Source organism: Onychomys torridus, chromosome 9 (assembly GCF_903995425.1).
Source record: "Onychomys torridus chromosome 9, mOncTor1.1, whole genome shotgun sequence".
Classification (NCBI taxonomy): domain Eukaryota; kingdom Metazoa; phylum Chordata; class Mammalia; order Rodentia; family Cricetidae; genus Onychomys; species Onychomys torridus.
In genome coordinates, this window is record NC_050451.1 from 37,002,241 (window position 1) to 37,020,349 (window position 18,109).

The following is an 18,109-nucleotide window of genomic DNA, read 5'->3' on the forward strand; positions in this document are numbered from 1 at the left end:
TGCTCACTGGATACATGATTAAAACAAAGCAGTGGGGAATAATGTCAACTCAATTTCAAACTTTCTGAAAATTCAGGATTCTGTCCTGACTGATAGTTGAACATGATGTGCCTTTCAGGTTAAGTGGTATGTTATAGTTTGAATGGGAAACATCATTTGTCTCCACCCACCACCACCCTTATGCACATGTATTTGAACACTTGGTCCTAAGCTGGTTGCACCATTGTGGAAGGTTATGGAACAATTAGGAGATGGAGCCTTACTGGAAGGAGGCCTGGAGGCTTTATTGCCCATTTCTGCTTTCTAGTCACTCTCTGGTCCTGACTGCGGATGAAATGGGATCAGCTGGACTCCTGCTCTTGACACCACGCCCTCCTTACCTGCTTCCTTTCTTCCCTGCCAGGGTGGCTTGATTCCCAGGAAACAGAAGCTAGAATAAGCCCGCCCTCCCTACCTTGCTTCTTGTCAGGAATCTGGTCCTAACAATGAGAAGAGAAACTAAACAGAAAACTGGAGCCAAGAGGTGGGGCTGTTGCTGTGATAAAGCTGAGCATGTGGTTCTTTGGTGTTCTGAACTGGTTTGTGGAAAGAATGTGGAAGAGTTTGCAGCTGTGGGCTAGAAAATCCCTAAAATGGTGGGACTGGCACTTAAAGAGTCATTCTGGTAGATGTATGGGAGGCAAGAAAAATGCAGACAGTGGAGGCCTGGCTTATGAGGTTTCGGGGAACAAGGACTCTACCAAAAACTGGGCTAAAGACCATTTTTACTCGTTACTTTTCCAATTGCTGTGATAAAATATTAACAAAATCAACTTCAGGGACAAAGAGTTTATTTTGGTTCACAACTTGAGAAAGCGGTCTGTTATGATGTGGCGAGAGCTTAAGGCAGTCAGTCTTCTTTGATCCACAGTCGAGAAACAGTGGGTTAAAATTTTCAGCTCATTTGTGCCATGTAACAGATCAGTAAACTAACATCTAGTGTCTTACCTAAGCCGAAGGAGACATCAGATGATATAAAGCTTCAGCTCAGGAAGAGATTGGCTCAGAAACAAGCTGAGGGTCCTGGAGAGATGCTGGGGGTCGAGAGCACTTGCTGCTCTTACAGACCTTGGCAGGAGGCCGCTGGAAGTAGATAGGAATAATATGCCCACAATGTCCACTTCTAGGGACCTACTCCCTCAAATGAGGACTTTGAACTCACCACACACATTCCGTAATGAAAGGAGATAATTCCATACACAACATCCGCAAGTTTCTAGAACTTCCCAAAATAGTCCCCCCAGCTGGGATGAAGCATCCAAGACATGTCCCTGTGAGGGATATTTCAGATTCAAACCATAACCCAGGCTTATGGGTAAGCAAGTGAGGCTGGATGTGGGATGTGGTTTTGTGGGCTCTGGGTGCTTTAGCTACTCCTCTAGGTCAGCTCCTCACCTCCCTATCCAGTGCTTCCATCCCTGAGCTCCTCACCTTACTCCACACACAGGGTACTGTTTCTCAACACGCCTTGCCCTCATCTTGCTATCCCCTATGCCCCACATCCCACCCACTTCCTGGTCCTGCTCACCCCTCAGTGTCGTGGGAGGTCACAGAGTGTGGCAGATGTTTTAGCCTGACTGACTTCTGAGAGAGTGTGTTCAGAGAAAAACTATGAGGAAGCAGACACTAACAGCCACGCTTTACCTATTTCCCAATTTCACACAGGCCATTCTGGTCTTCTGTGAAATGAATGAAAATTTATTTAAAATTTTGCAAAGCTGTTGTACTTAAACAGCCTGTTATCTAGTCACATATCAGAATATAGGCACTTAAATGCTGGATGATTCTTTGAACTATATACCCTCATGGAGGCTCTTGTCTATTGTATTATGACCAATAGTAAATTTGTGGTGAGTGGTACCTAGTTCCCTATGTCTACTGAAACATCATCTAAGGAAGCAGGCTTACATGAAAAGAAAAGAGCTATAAAGTAGCATTTATTGCTTTGTTGTTCTAACTTAACTTTTGATTTTCGAGATAAGCAATCAATACAGAAGCAGAAATCTACAAGTGTTCCCTGTCTATAGAAAATCCCAGCAGGTCTCTGTGTTGATAATTTTGTACATCAACCTAGCTGAGCCAGGGGCTCAGATATTTGGATAATCACTATTATGGATGTTTGGGGATGTAATTTACTTTTAAGTTACTAGACTTGGGGCAAAGCAGATTGTCTTCCATAGCCCTCAGTTGAAAGCCTGACTACTACAAAAGATAGACTTGCCCTGCCTGCACAAGGAAGATTCTTTGGCTTATGGTTTTCACAGTTCATTTACAACACAGACTTTTTCTGGTCCCACAGGAGTCTGCCCTTGACCTTGAACTATAATCTTTTGAATCTCAGATCACCAGCCTCTACAGATCCACGCCCCGCCCCTTGCTACGTCCACGCCCCCAACTGGCTGAGGGGCGGAGCCCTCCAGCCAATCCACTTTCTCCCGGGCCCTCCTCCCGCGCGTCTTTCAAAGACTTCCTCCGAACCAATGAGCAGTTAAAGGCTGATCCAGGGCACGGAGTAAGAAACAGAGCGAGGATATGATTGGTTGCTAGAAGGCGCCGCGCCACCTCCCACGCGGATGGACCAATGGGCTGACGGGGGACGGACTCGGCGCGGGCTGCGACGCGGATGCTGCGAAGGGGGCCGCACTGGTTACGGCGTTCCGCGGCCCGGGATGAAGCCGGTGAGTGGGGCCGGCGGGACCCGAAGGAGCCGCGCCGCAGGGACAGGCGCTGGCTGGCCTCGGCTGCGTGGCTGGGCGAGCAGCGGGGCGATCCTCACAGTAACCGCTCTGCACGCGGGGGAGGTGGAGAGGAGCGGAGCAGGGGCACTGCGGTTGGCTGGCCGCCTGCGGGGGCTCACGACATCCCTGCCAGACAGGGCCAAGCCCGTAAGCTTGAAACCTCAGATGCAAAGGCTGTCACAACCTGGTTTGTGGGTGGCTTGATGCCTCAAATTCAAAGGCTTGTCACGGCCCGGTGTGTGGGTGACATCACGACCGCCACCCGCCCTCGGGGTCCTCTTGGCACTGCATCCTGTTCCCTGCAGTCAGAATCCCTGGGCTTGGGAAAGCAGGGACGTCTAGCCTGTTAAGATTTATCCACACTTAGCTAGGAGGGATGGAGTGAATGGGCCACACAAGCTTCAAGTCTTGGTTTTTGGTTTGGGTTTTTTGGATTTTGGTTTTGGTTCTGTTTTTTTTTTTTTCCTCGGGGGTTGGGGGGAGAGGTTCTAGCCAGGAGTTGAAGCCCCATCTGACCTATAGTTCCTACCTCACAGCTAACACGCTACTTAAAGGCTTCATTTGGGTTCCGTTGGTTTTCATACCGAAGAGCAGTCCAAAGAAACACCAATCCATAGCCTACGTCAGTTGTCATGCGCTCCTCTGGCCAAGACCTTTATAGAAGAGCTCGGAAGTCAAGCAGCCCATTAGTTGGTTACTCTTAAGAGTCCTGTGTCCAGGAGATGTTAGCTGTCCTTCACTCCTGCCTCTAACTCCACTGTCCCCAGAGAAGAGGAATATGCGATCTGATCTCTGAGTATAGAGGAACTGAATACAAGGAGCGAGCCCTCTCTTTCCTCCTCTCTTGAGGTCTGCCTGCTTTCTGGTCCGCTGTCTGGCATATAGGAGTCCTGGGTTGTCTAGCACTGCCTGGGAAGTGGTGGTTCAGTCACATTCTGGAATGATGTGGGATGTTTTTTTCTTCCATTTAGAAGTGCTGCATCCAGAACTGAGTTGCACCTGCTGAGATCAGCACGTACAGTCCACCTGGATTCTTCTAATCCAGTGGTTCATAAAGACGAAGGGAGGCTTGTTCATGTATGTCCGCCCACTTGCTAGGCTGTATGGGATTATTTTTCAGAAGGGGCTTTGTCTCTTCTGAATACACAATCCTCCACCCACCTGCTCTCTTGTGTTTCCTTTTGAGCCAGCCTGGCCATGTATCCCACTGTCCTAGAACTTGTGCCCTAGCGTCTCCCCGACATCAAAGGCTTGCACCCTCATACCTGGTGAATTTTCACACTGACTGCTTTAACTTCCCTGTCTACTTAGAAACCTGCAGTTTCTTCAGAGCTTGGCTTGATGGTCGCTGTGAACCCTTTGCTGCTCCCTCCATGGCTAGTCATCCCCTCCGCTCCCCAGCACGCGGTTTCTGCCATTGTGACACTTTGGCCATTCTGTAATTGTGCACACTGCTGTCACTTTAGCTATCCTGAAGGTAGACAGCGTGTCACAGGGGCTTCAGCTCTCCAGACATGTCAGCAGAAGGTCCAAGAAACCTTTGAAAAGGAACAGGCAAATCGCACTTCAGGGTTGAGGAAAACTGAGCCAGGGTGAACTCAGGCCTTGTCGGAGATTAGCCAAGGGTCAGTTCCAGGAGCCAGATAGTCTTCTCTTGGTCCAAGTCCAGTTCTGCCCACCATACAGTGCTGTGATTGATCATATGGTCAACAGTAATCATTTGTTATTGATATTGCTAGTCTCTCTGATAGTCCAGATCAATGACCGGGAAAAAATCACAGATAATAATTCATTGGGTGTTTAATCACGGGTAGACTGTGTGAAAATCATATGCAAATATTCCTTGAAGTGATTTAATATAATATCTCTTTTGAAGCCCATTTCAATACAAGCAAGTGAGTTTGATTCTTCAGACGAAGAGCCTATTGAAGATGAACAGACTCCAATTCAAATTTCATGGTATGTTAGCATTTCAGGGCTAAGGTATTTATTTGGGCAAGATAATGCATGTAATTGAAAATAACCAGTATTCTCTTATGCTAACTCTAGATTTTTTTTTTCTTTTTTCTTTTCTTTTTTTTTTGGTTTTTCAAGACAAGGTTTCTCTGTGTAGTTGGTGCCTGTCCTGGATCTCACTCTGTAGATCAGGCTGGCCTTGAACTCACAGAGATCCACCTGGCTGTTTCCCCGAGTGCTGGGATTAAAGGTGTGCGCCACCACTGCCCAATCCACAGCTTTTTGAGAATCACACTGGCACTTGAAAAGATTTTTTTTATTCTGAGCATTTTGAATTTTAGATATTCAGATTGGGATGCTCAGTTGGTCAAGTCTGTGCAATCATTCTAGAACCCTAAACTCTGAGCTCTGAAAAACACCTGGTCCCAAGCATTTGGGTTGCATACAATACCACTGGGTCACTGGTGCTACCTGTGGGAGATCTAGGAGTCATTACCTTTTCGGTAAACTTAAAAGAGCTTGCTCTTTGAAGACACAAATGGCATTGAAGTATGTAAGTCCCCTTTCCAAACCTCCTTCAATCATTCGAGGCTTTTCTTGCTCCCCACCTGATTAACTAATAACTGGTGTTTTGCGACCTCTGTAAAATGTTAACACACCCTTCCTCTGTGGCAGACACTCTGGTTGAGTAGGCTAAATTTCCATATCTGGCTTTTTAAAAACTAAGCTTGGTACATTTTTCTCCACAGGCTGCCTCTGTCACGAGTGAACTGTTCTCAGTTTCTTGGCTTATGTGCTCTTCCAGGTAGGTAAGAACACTCAGTTGGCTTCCTATTAATATAAGGCAGATTTTTTTTCTTTTTTTTTTTGGGGGGGGGTTGGTTTTTCGAGACAGGGTTTCCCTGTGTAGCTTTATGCCTTTCCTGGAACTCACTTTGGAGACCAGGCTGGCCTTGAACTCAGAGATCCGCCTGCCTCTGCCTCCTGAGTGCTGGGATTAAAGGCATGCGCCACCACCACCCGGCGATAGGGCAGATTTTTATGAGCAGACAGGTTGCTTGGTGCGGTCCGCAATACATCTCAAAGACTGGTGCTGGGCCGCTTGCCTTTGGAAGCCTTCAGGAACACCCTCCACACCCAGGGCTACATTTCAGACTGACCTAGTTTAATGAGATTTAAAGCCCAGGTACAAATGAGGTTAAGACCATGGTCAGGAGCTCCTGCCTTAGGACTTCCATTGGTGGAATTTGCGAATTTCTACAGCTCTAAGATTCTAAGAAATGAATATGTACGTGTAAAATGGAATTGAAACATGAATAGCCATGTGCAATGACTTTCTACAGTGGCTTGTATGTATTCAAATAAACTTTCTTATACAACCCCAAGTAATTTTTTTTTTAACTTGCCTTATCTATAGGTTGTAAATTTAAAGATGTTAGAAGAAATATTCAAAAAGATACAGGTAGGTTCACTATGAGAAAAGCCTACTACTAGTTTGTTAAGTCTGAAAATCTCTGTCAAACTCTTCTCCATATATAAAATAGATTTTTATGACATTTCTAACTGTGAACTTCTTGCATGTGAAGAGGGCCCAAGGGCTCAGCATTTATCTGAACATAACTTTGTTTTTTCACGATTCTGGTTACACATGTAAACTGTGTCTGATGTTGGAATGTGTCCATTCAAGGGAGTAAAGTATGTAAACAGAAAACTGGCATATTGCGGTGCCCATGTCTTGGAACACACTGTTCCTTGCAGACTTGACCGTGGTAGCAGGAACCAAGCCTGAGCTGGGAGGCCTGGGATAGCAATAAAGTTGTCCACTCCTGGTCAGATGCAGTTTGAAGCCAGCGTGCAGGTGGGCAATTTAAGCCATTTTCTTTGCTCTTGGATGCTCTTGCCACTGCAGTCCACACTCTTTAATCATAATCCCAACATTCTACCTACACATTATATGACAGTGACGGCTGTGAATTGCACTATATTTTATCCTGATTGGGCTGGAATACTGTAACCTACTCATAATACCAAGAGCCTTATCACACAGAAGTATCGACACTCGGTTTGATTCTGACCAATACAGAATTTTTTAGGTCACATTAGTTTGTCCTACTTGATGTGGTAGGTTAATGTTCTGGTAGTTTTAATGTACTTTATTTCTTTTTGTTTGGTTTGTCTTTTTTGAATGCCAAAGGCTACTGATGTTTTACTATCTTGCATCTAAGCTGTTAATGCCCAATATGCAGGATATACAGACAAGGAACCCTTAAGCATTCAAGAGGGTGGAACCCAGCAGGGAATTAGCATAGGGAGGATATCAAGGTCAAGGTCAGCAAGCAAGGCAACAGTTTACTAAAAAATGAGCTTCTGACTTAGGTTGTGTGGTGTACTTTATTTCTTACCTATCAAAAAGATGAGAAGCAAGTCAGCTGTGGTGGCACACTCCTTTAATCCCAGCAGAGGCAGGCAGATCTCTGTGTTCAAGGCCAGCCTAGTCTACATAGCAAGCCCCAGGCCAGCCAGAGAGACACAGTGAAACCTGTCTCAAAAACAAAAAGGACAAAAAAGAGACTGATAGTTGAATTGACCCTTGTGGTATCTATAAACATGTTATGCTTTAGGTATACCTACAATGGTAGGAAATAACTTGTATGTTCTGTTTGGAGGGCATAAGCAAATACCATTTAAATCGTTGGTTCAAAGCTAATCTCAAACATTTTGGGGTTTCCTATTTATTTGGTGGATTTAATAACAGGAAGATCTTTTTTTTTTTTTATTAACAATGAAATCACACATAGAATTCATTATATAGAACAGATCGAAACTCTTGGTAGGAGACCAGAACTTCCTCTGGGAAAATCTGAAAGCCACCATATTTTAGACTCTGTCTAGTGTGTATGGAAGACAAATAGGAAATTATCCCCTCTTTCGAAGGCTTTATTAAGTCTATTAAGATTATTTTACAATTGTAAAAATGTAATCGTTTTATCAAGATCAGACTCAGTGGGCCTTGATGGTCCATGTGTCTATGATGCCAGCACTTGGGAAGCTGAGGCAGGAGGATGTCAAGTTTCAGGCCCCCTGATTATACAGCAAGACCCTGGCTTAAAGAACAAAACAACTGCTATCTGAGAAGTGTCATCCTAGCCACAGATGGAAGCTGTGTGTGATGACACCTTCTAGCTGCCACACTAAAGAAGTTAAAATATAACACAGGACGTGGTGGAGCACGCCTTTAGTCCTAGCACTCGAGTGGGCGGGGGCAGAGGCATGAGGATCTCTGAGTTCAAGGCCAGCCTGGGCTACAAAGGGAGTTTCAGGACAGCCAGAGCTGTTAGAGAAACCCTGTCTCTAAAAACAAAACAAAAAAGTTAAAACATGCAAAATCAATTGTAATAATTCATCTAATGTACTCTAAGCATCATCATTTAATCAGCCTTTAAGCAGAAAGCAAATTATCATTTTTATCTTATTTTTTTTAGTGTACAAAATAATAGGATTTATTACAACTTTATTATATTTGCTTATGTTCACCTCACCATCTACCTTCCTCCCCCCAGGCAGTCCCCCTCTGATTTCCTGTCTGGTTAAGTATGTGTATATTTAAAATATAAGTTGCATATGTCATCTTTTTCTTCCCTCCACATCCCCCCTTTCCTCAGTCTCCCTTTAGGTCCTTCCTTCTCCACATAATCTCTATTCTACTTTCCTATTTTACATATCCATATGTTATATATACTAGGAATAGCATATATAATATCACATATATTATCTCCACGTGAAAGGAAATATGCCATCAAGCATATTATTAGTAAGATGATCATTTCTATCTTTATTCTCTTTGTCTTTAAAATAAGGTCTATGTTTTACATCTCAACTGCAAAGGCTTTGTACTTGGATAGATAAATATCCACAGGTTGGGGCTTGGAATTATTTATTTTGAACTAAATAATCCAGAATGAATATGCCATAAAGAAGGTCCAGAAGCTAGTGAGTGGGTGCTGCTCTTGCAGGGGATCAGAGTTCAGTTCCCACAGCCCACATGGGTGGCTTTTACTCATCTGTAGCCCCAGCTCCTGGAGACCCTTTGCCCTCTTCTGGCCTCCACACACCTACACATGTGCACAGACCCCACAGAGACATACACATAGTTTAAAAAGGAAATCTTTTTTGTTTTTTTTAAGTTCCAGTCTAAAAAAAAAAGTCCTAGAGAAATATTTCTTGGTTCACACTATGAAAAGAGCTAAACCATGGAGGGTTAGTGCAGTTAATGTCTTATTTTCTCAAGACCTGGTCTATAAAAGGAAATCCACATTGGTGTGGTAGAGTGCAGATCTGGGGAAAGGACACAGGAGCTTCAGCTGTCGGTAGTTGATAATGCTTGCCCCCAAATGAAGGGCAGCATGAGAGTGAACTTGGCTGATTTCATGGAAACAACAACTTAAAAATGGTGTTATCCTTCCTTCTCAAGGGTTTAAATACTAATTATTAAAGGCAGTATTTATTGCAAAGAAAAGAATCCCATCAGCCTGTCTTGAAATTCATTCAGAGGCATTTTACTTATAAATCAATCTGGCCCAATTCTAATCGGCTTTTGGTTCGGGTATTTTCATCAGCTATTTCAGATTTACGAATTCTCGCGAGTTAATTACTTTGGTTGAAGAACATGACTCCATATTCTCTCTTGTCGGTATTTCAACATGCCCTGTTTTATGTGTGCGTCTGTGTGTGCCTTGGCAGAGGAACTGAAGAGCTACGGAATCCAAGATGTGTTTGTTTTCTGCACCAGAGGGGAGCTGTCAAAATATAGAGTCCCAAACCTTCTGGACCTGTACCAACAGTCTGGAATTGTCACCCATCACCACCCAATCCCAGATGGAGGGACTCCTGACATAGGCAGCTGCTGGGAAATCATGGAGGAGCTGGCCACCTGCCTTAAGAGCAACCGGAAAACCCTGATACAGTATGTTCTTCTCTCCCTGGGCACCACACCCGCAACATGCCAGTCAAAATGACACCTCCCACTGGCCAGCCATGGCCGCCCTCCTGTTGTCAGGAGGAGAGTGCCAGCACAGGCCCTGGGAGAGGGAAGCCCTCGCATACTTCCATTACCGCAATGAGTGGATTTGAGCGTTTATGAAGAACAGAAGCATTTTCCTTCTACCTCCACCAAAAACTATACCATTCTTCTTTTTTTACTTTTATCTGCATTTATTTTATGCGAATTTATTCCCATGCCACAAGTTTTTGTTTCTTCTGGGATATCTTCTTCTTCTGCGCAACCTCCTCTTCTGGCTTCGGAACAATGTGTTCCTTTTCAGTGAGGATCATCTCGATGTGGCAGGGGGAGCTCCTGTACGGGTTAGTCCGGCCCTGTAATGAGCTCTGTAAGTCTGCACTCTTTTTAGGCCACAGGCCCTGTGTCCAGCCCCACTGTTTGGCCTGGGCGCACCTACCGACTCCACCATTATACCGCCAGAAAGGCACACATTGCTTCTTCAAAGTGACATCTTTCAGGTATTTGGTGGCTTTTCGGCTATGCACACCCTTGACGGCCTGGGCAGTTTCACGGGTGTTCTTAGTGAACCCGAAGATTTGAACCTCTCGATTTGCATGATTTTGTGGGGTTTTCTGGGTCAAGCGAGTAGTGAACCATCTTCACAGGTCACCTTAGCCCGCTTACAGGAAGAGGAAGTCGTACCATTGTTCTTGCACTGTCCCGTCTTATTTTTATCACCTCAGCCTGTCAGTTTTCATAGCAATGAAGTCACTTGTCTTTCAAAATTCACAGGAAAGAAAACCCTACAGTAAGCAGCCTTCTAAAATATGACTTAAGGAGCTAAGGAGGTAGACCAGTTGATAAAGTACTTGCCACTCGGGTGGGAGGGCCTGAGTTTGATCCCCGCACCCAAGTAAAAAGCCTGGCATGGCAGAATCTCTTACAAAACAGCAGACCCGGGGTTGGGGATTTAGCTCAGTGGTAGAGCGCTCGCCTAGCAAGCCCAAAGCCCTGGGTTCGATCCTCAGCTCAAAAAACAAAACAAAACAACAGACCCATCTCGGGGTAATGCAAATACACAACTGTGTCTAAATTTCTTTGTAAGTATTTACAAAATAGCATCGGGTGCAGCTACGAAAACATGAATGTTTAAGGCCCATTTTTCCAACAGATACTAAATCTTTTTCTCAAGTTTTAAAGCAACCTCTACTTTGCGGAGATGGAAGTAGATAGGTGGGTGTGAGGTCCTGCATTGGGAGGACCCCAATAAGGCTCCCATAAGATAAAAGCAGCCGATGCTCTGTAAATGATTAAAGCCAATGCTGTGCAGCTTTGATGGTTGGTCGTTGTTTTCCTGGAAAGTGCAGTTTTGTAGGACTGTTGGCATCTTCTCAGTGCTAGGTCATTTCCTCTAGCATTCATTGGCTTCTTACTCCCTGCTGGCCTGTGTTCTAAGCCCGTCATAAAGACTGCCTCATGCAGCCCTTGGTCTGCTAATAGGTTCTATTATTAGTACATTTCACAGGTAAAAGGTTTAAAAAAAAAGGCAAGCCCAAAGACCTTGGCCAGTTTCAGGATTCTGGTCCTCTCTAACCCTCTGTGATCTGAGACCTCTATGCTTGACATAGATGAAGGATCATTGTGTGGTTGGCACTTGGTCCAGAACCACTCAGGTTTTACCTAAAAGGTAAAAGCCTTGATTCCGGCTGGGCGGTGGTTTAATCCCAGCACTTGGGAGGCAAAGCCAGGCGGATCTCTGAGTTCGAGGCCAGCCTGGTCTACAGAGCGAGATCCAGGACAGGTACCAAAACTACACAGAGAAACCCTGTCTCAAAAAAACAAAACAAAACAAAAAAAGCCTTGAATCCTGTTTAGTGCTCCATTACTCAGATGTAGGTCATGAGGTTCAGCAGTCACTAAGGCAGCCTTCTTTGGCCCTTACAGGTATTAAGAATACCTCCCAACCTGAGTGAGCACACATTGCTTTGGGATGATTAACTCCGCAGTGCTACTCTGTGTATGCAAGGTGCTGTGCTGGGTGTCAGAGAGGTAACAGTGGGCAGAGGAGAGTGAGTCTTGAGCTGTAACTTGGGATAGAGTGAAAATGGACACGCTTCAAAACTCTCTTTGCCTTTCAGCTGTTACGGAGGACTTGGAAGGTCTTGTCTTGGTAAGAAATCTATTTTCATTGACTGTTTAACTTCAAAGTAGGCAAACTCCTTTTTGGGGACCTTATCTCACTTTATATTTAAAGGAAAGAAAGGACAATGTAAGTTTACCAAGACTCGGGGATGGAGTAAAGCCTTAAACTTGCTTTCTTCCTGGGAAGCCTGGGTGGGCTTGCCAACTGTCCTCGGCTGGCTTAGGGGGGGTCGCTTGTAAGTCTTAGCACCTGTGTCTTGTTTTTTCTAATGTTCTTTCCATGGAAGTGTTATGATACTGACAGAAAAAGCTAAATAATATCTGAGTGACCTAAGTATAAAAACCATAGCACTCTGAAGACAGAGGTAGGATCAGGAGTTCAAGGCCATCCTTGGCTATATGGTGAGTTCAAGGTCAAGCTGGCGTACAGTGAGACCCTTGCTCAAACTTCTAACAAATATGAAACAGCAACAATATTATACTTACTGTATATTAATTTTTTAATTGATTTATTTTGTGTATTAGAGTGCTCTATCTGCATGTACGCCTTTATGCCAAAAGAGGGCAGCAGATCCCACTGTAGATGGTTGTGAGCCACCATGTGGTTGCTGGGAATTGAACTCAGGACTTCTAGAAGAGCAGCCAAAGTGTGCTGCCAAAAAAATTCTAGAAATGCCTCACTGTAGTAAGTTATTTTTATTGTGAAACAGGGTAAACAAGATCCAAATTAACAACAGCCTTTGTAGATGAAAGGACACTGTCAAATGACAAGACTGTCCACGGAAAGGGGAGGGGGACGACAGCATGTATTTGGTGAGGGAATACATCTAGAATACATAGAGTACTCCTATAGACAGACCACCATGGCAACTAAACAGTGAGCAGACGATCTGAGTAAACGTCTCCCCAAAACACACATGAGAACGATGCCTAGCAGTGTCCGCAGCTATCTATGGCTGCGGTGTGTAAAAATGCAAAGAACTGGTGAGCCCTGGGAGAAACAGGACCTGGGCACTGCCGTTGGGGATGTAAGACAGTGCAAGTGCTCTTCAATTACTGTCTCTCTGCCATGGCAACACAGTTACCATGACTCAAAACTCTACTCCTAGCCCTGTACATGAAACATGGAACCCATGTTCACACAGAAACGTCTAAGCCAGTGTTCGGAGCAGCAAAGCAGTTAGTATGGACCATGTTAAACTCGAAGACCAGGCTAACCTCAGGAGTGCAGGGTAAAGCGGTCTTTTAGTTCCGTGCAGCAATCACACTGGACAGTTTGCTGTGACAACAGACACCTGATTGGCTAGCTAGTCTCTTTTCAACAAAACCAAACCAGTTTCTTAATAATCCATTATTTTTCTGTTACATTCTCAGTAGCTGCTTGCCTCCTCCTATACTTGTCTGACTCAGTATCACCACAGCAAGCCATAGACAGCCTTCGAGATCTCAGAGGATCTGGGGCGATACAGACTATTAAGGTAAGAACTGGAGTGTTCTCATCTGCTGTGGCGGCCTCTTCAAATACAGTATAATAAAAATGAGTACAAGAGGGCCTTGAAGCTGAAATGCCAAAGCCATGATGCACTAAATGGTTTTCTCGTTTACGTTTACATTGAAATGCAGCCCAGGTGTCTGCACAAGCCACTGAATTTTGAACAAAATGATGATGTTAAAGTTTGTGTTTCACTATCTGTGGGATCTGTGACTGTTCAGCCCTGTCCCAGTCAGCTCTGGGGCTGATGCTCACACTCCGTCAGGAAATGGCTACTGTAAATATTCATTTTCTTGGGTAGATTTGCAGCCCAACCTATCCAGAGATCCTACTGTGCCATGAAATGTTGATGAATAGTATCAAAACTGCACAGCAGTGCTTATATTATTGTCCGTTGCCATGGATACCAGATGCCTTCCATTCTCCCGAACACTTCAAAACAAGGCAGCAGCAACACACAGGATGTGACAGATCACAGATGGCGCTGTTTGTGCACATCTCTGAAGTTCATTTGCCTTCCTGTCTCGGTACTCTGTCTCGGCTTTAGGCTGTCATCAGCGTGGGTACTTATGAATCCTCACCCTTAGGCTGCCTGTGGTCTGAGTCTGCCTTCCCAGACTCAGCATCAAGTACCGTGATTACTATACTAACCCATCAGATCAAGCACCCTGCTTCTCAAGGTTTAAATACAGTCGTTCGTAAAGTAAACCTTACTGGATCTACTTTTCTATACAGGTTCTGAAAATAGAACCCCCTTTGTTCTGTTAGTATCAAATACTTCAAATTCAGGAAGTTCAACTCTCCTCTTTCAAACAAAGCCCCGGTCTGATATGTATGCATTACACATGTGTTGCGTTTTCTGTTGTCACTGAGAATGAAGCCCACACTAATGTGGGTGTCAGCTCATCACCTGAACATTTTGTAGCTAATGGCCCTCCCCACCTCTCCGGAGGGAAGCCAGCACGATCAGGGTTTCACTATCATGAATGGTGGCTGTCAGAGCTGTCTTTTGGGAAGACATTCAAACTTTAATAAGCCGCCCAAAGCACGTACTTAGCTTATCTGTATAATGATGTTTGGTTTTTAAATTTATTTATGAAAATTATTCCAAATGGACTGTCATCAAAAGCACCAGTAGCTTGGGCTTCTACCAACAGGTACATCTCACCTGTTATATTACGTCACTATTGCTACCAAGAATGCCTCCTTCCATATTCAGTAGAAAAAAAAAAAAAACACAAGCAAAAAGTAGGCCCTTCCACACTGGCCAGAGAGTCTTTAAATATTAGTCCCAGCAGCAAAGGAAACATTCTACAGACCTATAAAACCCCCTTGTGAATTCCATGCTGCCTTTTGTCAAGGGCAGCTTTCTTACTTAAGTTCACCTCTGCCCCTGGCCCTCCCGCCGGGCCTCGCCAGCACCGCCTCCTGGTCTTAGCAAGTATGGGGTCTGCTCTGGTCCTAGTTTTCTCCAGTGCATTTCAACATTTCTCTACTCTTTTTCTCAGCAATATAATTATCTTCATGAGTTCCGGGACAAATTAGCTGCATATCTATCATCAAGAGATTCACTATCAAGATCTGTGTCAAGATAATGAAGATTTCAAATATATGACTACGTGTGACGTTTCCAAGTTCTCTAGCATAGTTTGTATTGAAACCGAACTACTAGTGCTACCATCCTGAATATAAATGTTCTGTGCCAATACTCCGAAAGCTTTGAGTCATGAATTCGCCGTTTCAGCACATCGGAGGGCAGCAGAGTTGGCATACAGTTGTCTTTCTGGAAATGCACTGGCTGTCCTGGCTTACCTAGAGGACGCCAGGGAAGGAGGATCAGAAACACTGGGGTATCTCTGTTTACCACACTTTGGCCTCATCTGACTGTCTCTAAGAATGAAGTGTTGTATGCACACCTGTGCTCAGCGAGTGTGTGTGTGGGAACAATCATGATAGTGTACCTGTGGAGGTCAGAGGACAATGTGCAGTGTGGGGTCAGGTCTCTTCCTTCACATGGGTACCAGGATCAAACTCAACCATCAGGATTGGTGGCAAGTGCTTTTATTCGCTGAGCCATCTCTCACACACTACTACTTTTAAAAAGCTTTTTAGGGCCCCCCTGAAATTTTTTTTCTACCTCACTGCTTGCAGAATTATAAGGGACTCTGTCAACTCCCTCCCACAGCACCAGCGCACCCCACCACCATGGGGACAACCTAGTGCTTCTATGCACAACTTAAGATTTTTCTTCGTTTAATTTTGTGAGACAGGCTCTTACTATGTAGACCAGGCTGGTCTCGAACTCACAGAGATCCACCTGCCTCTGCCTCCCAAGTACTGGGATTAAAGGCATGCGCCACCACAACTAAGCAGCTTCTAGAATTTAAGATTCTTATAAAAAATACCGAGAAAGATGGGAGAATCATATACTACTAGTATCAAATGTTTAATCCAGGAACTTTTTTTTTCCCTACAGGCTGCAATTACAACTAATTCTGATAGTACAACCAATTTTAAAATCATAGCACCAGAAAGTTTTAGACAGTCGCTGAAATTGGAGAACAGAGGTTCCTCAGGACCTGTCCACTGTGCTTTTTGAGATAGGGTCTCATTTTCTAGACCTTGCCAAGTAGACTAGACTGTTAGTGAGCCCTGGGACTCTTCCTGTCTCCATCTTCCCAGCCCTGGGATTACAAGTATACTTCAGATTCCTCCATGGGTATCAAGGACCAAACGCAGGTTCTCAGGCTCGCAGGGCAAGCACTCTATCAACAGGACCAGCTCCCCAGCCCCAGACACTGGCAAACAAGTCCTACAGTCACTCCTTTCCAATAAAAAGCTTATTCCTGAGTACTTAGTGGAGGAAACCTGGGAAGACTGGAGGAACCTCTCAGTTCCCACTGTAAGTACCTGTCAAACTCCTACATTCAAAATGCTTGACTAAACTATTTTAACACCAAGCATACAGGAAAACTTTTATTTGCAACAAGAAAACATGGGTGTTGGTCTTGAAATATACTTGTGTAGTGAAGTTTAAAAACGTGTAATGCTAGCTAAGTAGTGGTGATACAGGTTTTTAATCCCAGCACTCAGAAAGTAAAGCCAGGCAGAGCTGTGTGAGTTCGAGGCCAGCCTGGTCTATCTACAAAATGAGTTCCAGGACAGCCAAGGCTGTTACACAGAAAAACCCTGTTTTGTAAAACAAAAAAGTACAATGTCAACATTCTCACGAGAGTATTTTCTCTGCCCAAAGTATATGACCTATCTAAAAGCAATGGGGGTTCTACCACTGAGCTAAATCCTCAACCCTAAGTGGTAGAGTGCTTGCCTAGCAAGCACAAGGCCCTGGGTTCGATCCTCAGCTCAATAAAAAAGGAAAAAAACCTAAAAGCCTTGGGGGAACAAAAGCAGACAATCTAGAGTCCTTGTGCATACCAAAGCTAACTGCATTTGAATCAGCACACAGATCACATAGACTCAACCACTACCCAGCCACTACACAAGGAGTATCTGAGGCAGTTTTTTATTAAATACACAAACGCAAACTGAGCAAGCCTAAGGTAAGGGAGGGCTGTGTGAGGAGTTTTCTTTGGACAGTGGCACAACACTATCCAGCTTAGGTTTTAACAAACCATGAACTACATGCTAACGACATTTCATGATTCCATGTTTTTCTTAGTTTTAGGATCTACTAAGCTATCAATCCATTTAAGAAATCTTCTTTCCCCAGAATGCATAAGCATAAAGAAACAAATTTAAGTATTTAGATAAAACACTGTATGATAACACTGACATCTGGGAGATACCGCTGTGCATGTCCACATGCTTGTGTCTTCTACAGTTTGTATCAAGAAAATGAACGCAGAGCAAACCCTTCGCTCTACCTCAGACTCACGGCCTCGTGGCTAATATTACTTCCCAAAGTAAACAAGCAGCTGTTACACACTCCCTTCAGACACTAGCTGGAGATTTCTGAATTTCAGTCTCAGTAAAAGGCTCTAAGAAGTCCAGTGAATACATCCAGCGACAGAAGATCTTTTTCTCTTATAAGCGTCGCTTTGGAAGATTCGTTCAGAACCATCTCCTAGGCGATACTGCCATATCAGATACTTTTTTTTTTTTTTTTTTTGGTTTTTCGAGACAGAGTTTCTCTGTGTAGCTTTGCACCTTTCCTGGATCTCACTCTGTAGACCAGGCTGGCCTCAAACTCACAGAGATCCGCCTGCCTCTGCCTCCCGAGTGCTGGGATTACAGGGTGCGCCACCACCACCTGGCATCAGATACTTTTTAACTGCTCCCTGGTCACAAATCAATTGGTCTGAGTAAGACCTCAGTCACTTGAAACTCCCTTCTCAGTAGCTTCCAGCAGGGTGAACACTCATAAACAAGGCTGGGCAGCACAGCAACGGTTTTCTTTGTCCTCTAAAATACTTTTTCTCGCGCAAACTTCTGACTTGCGAGTGATTACTGAGCTGTACACCTGTGGATATTAAGTGACAAATGGTTGGACATACACATACTTTTGAATATAGACCATTTGAACAGGCTGGGTCAAGTTTTATAGTCACACTTACAATGAGAGCCTCCCCTGCAGGGAGAGAGATACACAGAAATCACTAGGTACTCTCCAGTAATTACATCTAGAAACACTATTTAAAAAGGCACACACAACTTTACGTCCTTTCTATGCATTAGGATATATCTTCACAATATGGGGGGCAGAGGTGAGCTCCATGCTAGCTC

General features: G+C 44.3%; 1 protein-coding gene across 3 annotated transcripts; it reads left to right on the forward strand.

The window, feature by feature from the left end:
* The first annotated feature begins 2,620 nt into the window (after positions 1-2,620).
* On the forward strand, positions 2,621-15,087 carry Cdkn3 (cyclin dependent kinase inhibitor 3). Of its 3 annotated transcripts, XM_036199453.1 has the most exons (8): positions 2,621-2,717; positions 4,654-4,736; positions 5,483-5,538; positions 6,151-6,195; positions 9,474-9,696; positions 11,871-11,902; positions 13,249-13,352; positions 14,875-15,087. In XM_036199453.1, the coding sequence occupies exons 1-8, from the start codon at positions 2,709-2,711 to the stop codon at positions 14,959-14,961; spliced, it is 639 nt and encodes a 212-aa protein (XP_036055346.1). In that variant the 5' UTR covers positions 2,621-2,708; the 3' UTR covers positions 14,962-15,087. The 3 variants fall into 3 exon arrangements, with proteins under 3 accessions (XP_036055346.1, XP_036055347.1, XP_036055348.1); XM_036199454.1 differs by lacking the exon at positions 6,151-6,195 and having other exon boundaries at positions 2,647-2,717; positions 14,875-15,061; XM_036199455.1 differs by lacking the exons at positions 2,621-2,717; positions 4,654-4,736; positions 5,483-5,538; positions 6,151-6,195; positions 9,474-9,696 and adding an exon at positions 9,878-10,250 and having other exon boundaries at positions 14,875-15,061.
* The last annotated feature ends 3,022 nt before the right edge of the window (positions 15,088-18,109 follow it).

Coding starts and splice junctions, on each gene's coding strand:
- Cdkn3 (XM_036199453.1), top strand. Junction 9,697..11,870: donor AACCGGAAAACCCTGATACA/GTATGTTCTTCT, acceptor TTTGCCTTTCAG/CTGTTACGGAGGACTTGGAA. Junction 13,353..14,874: donor GGGCGATACAGACTATTAAG/GTAAGAACTGGA, acceptor TCTTTTTCTCAG/CAATATAATTATCTTCATGA.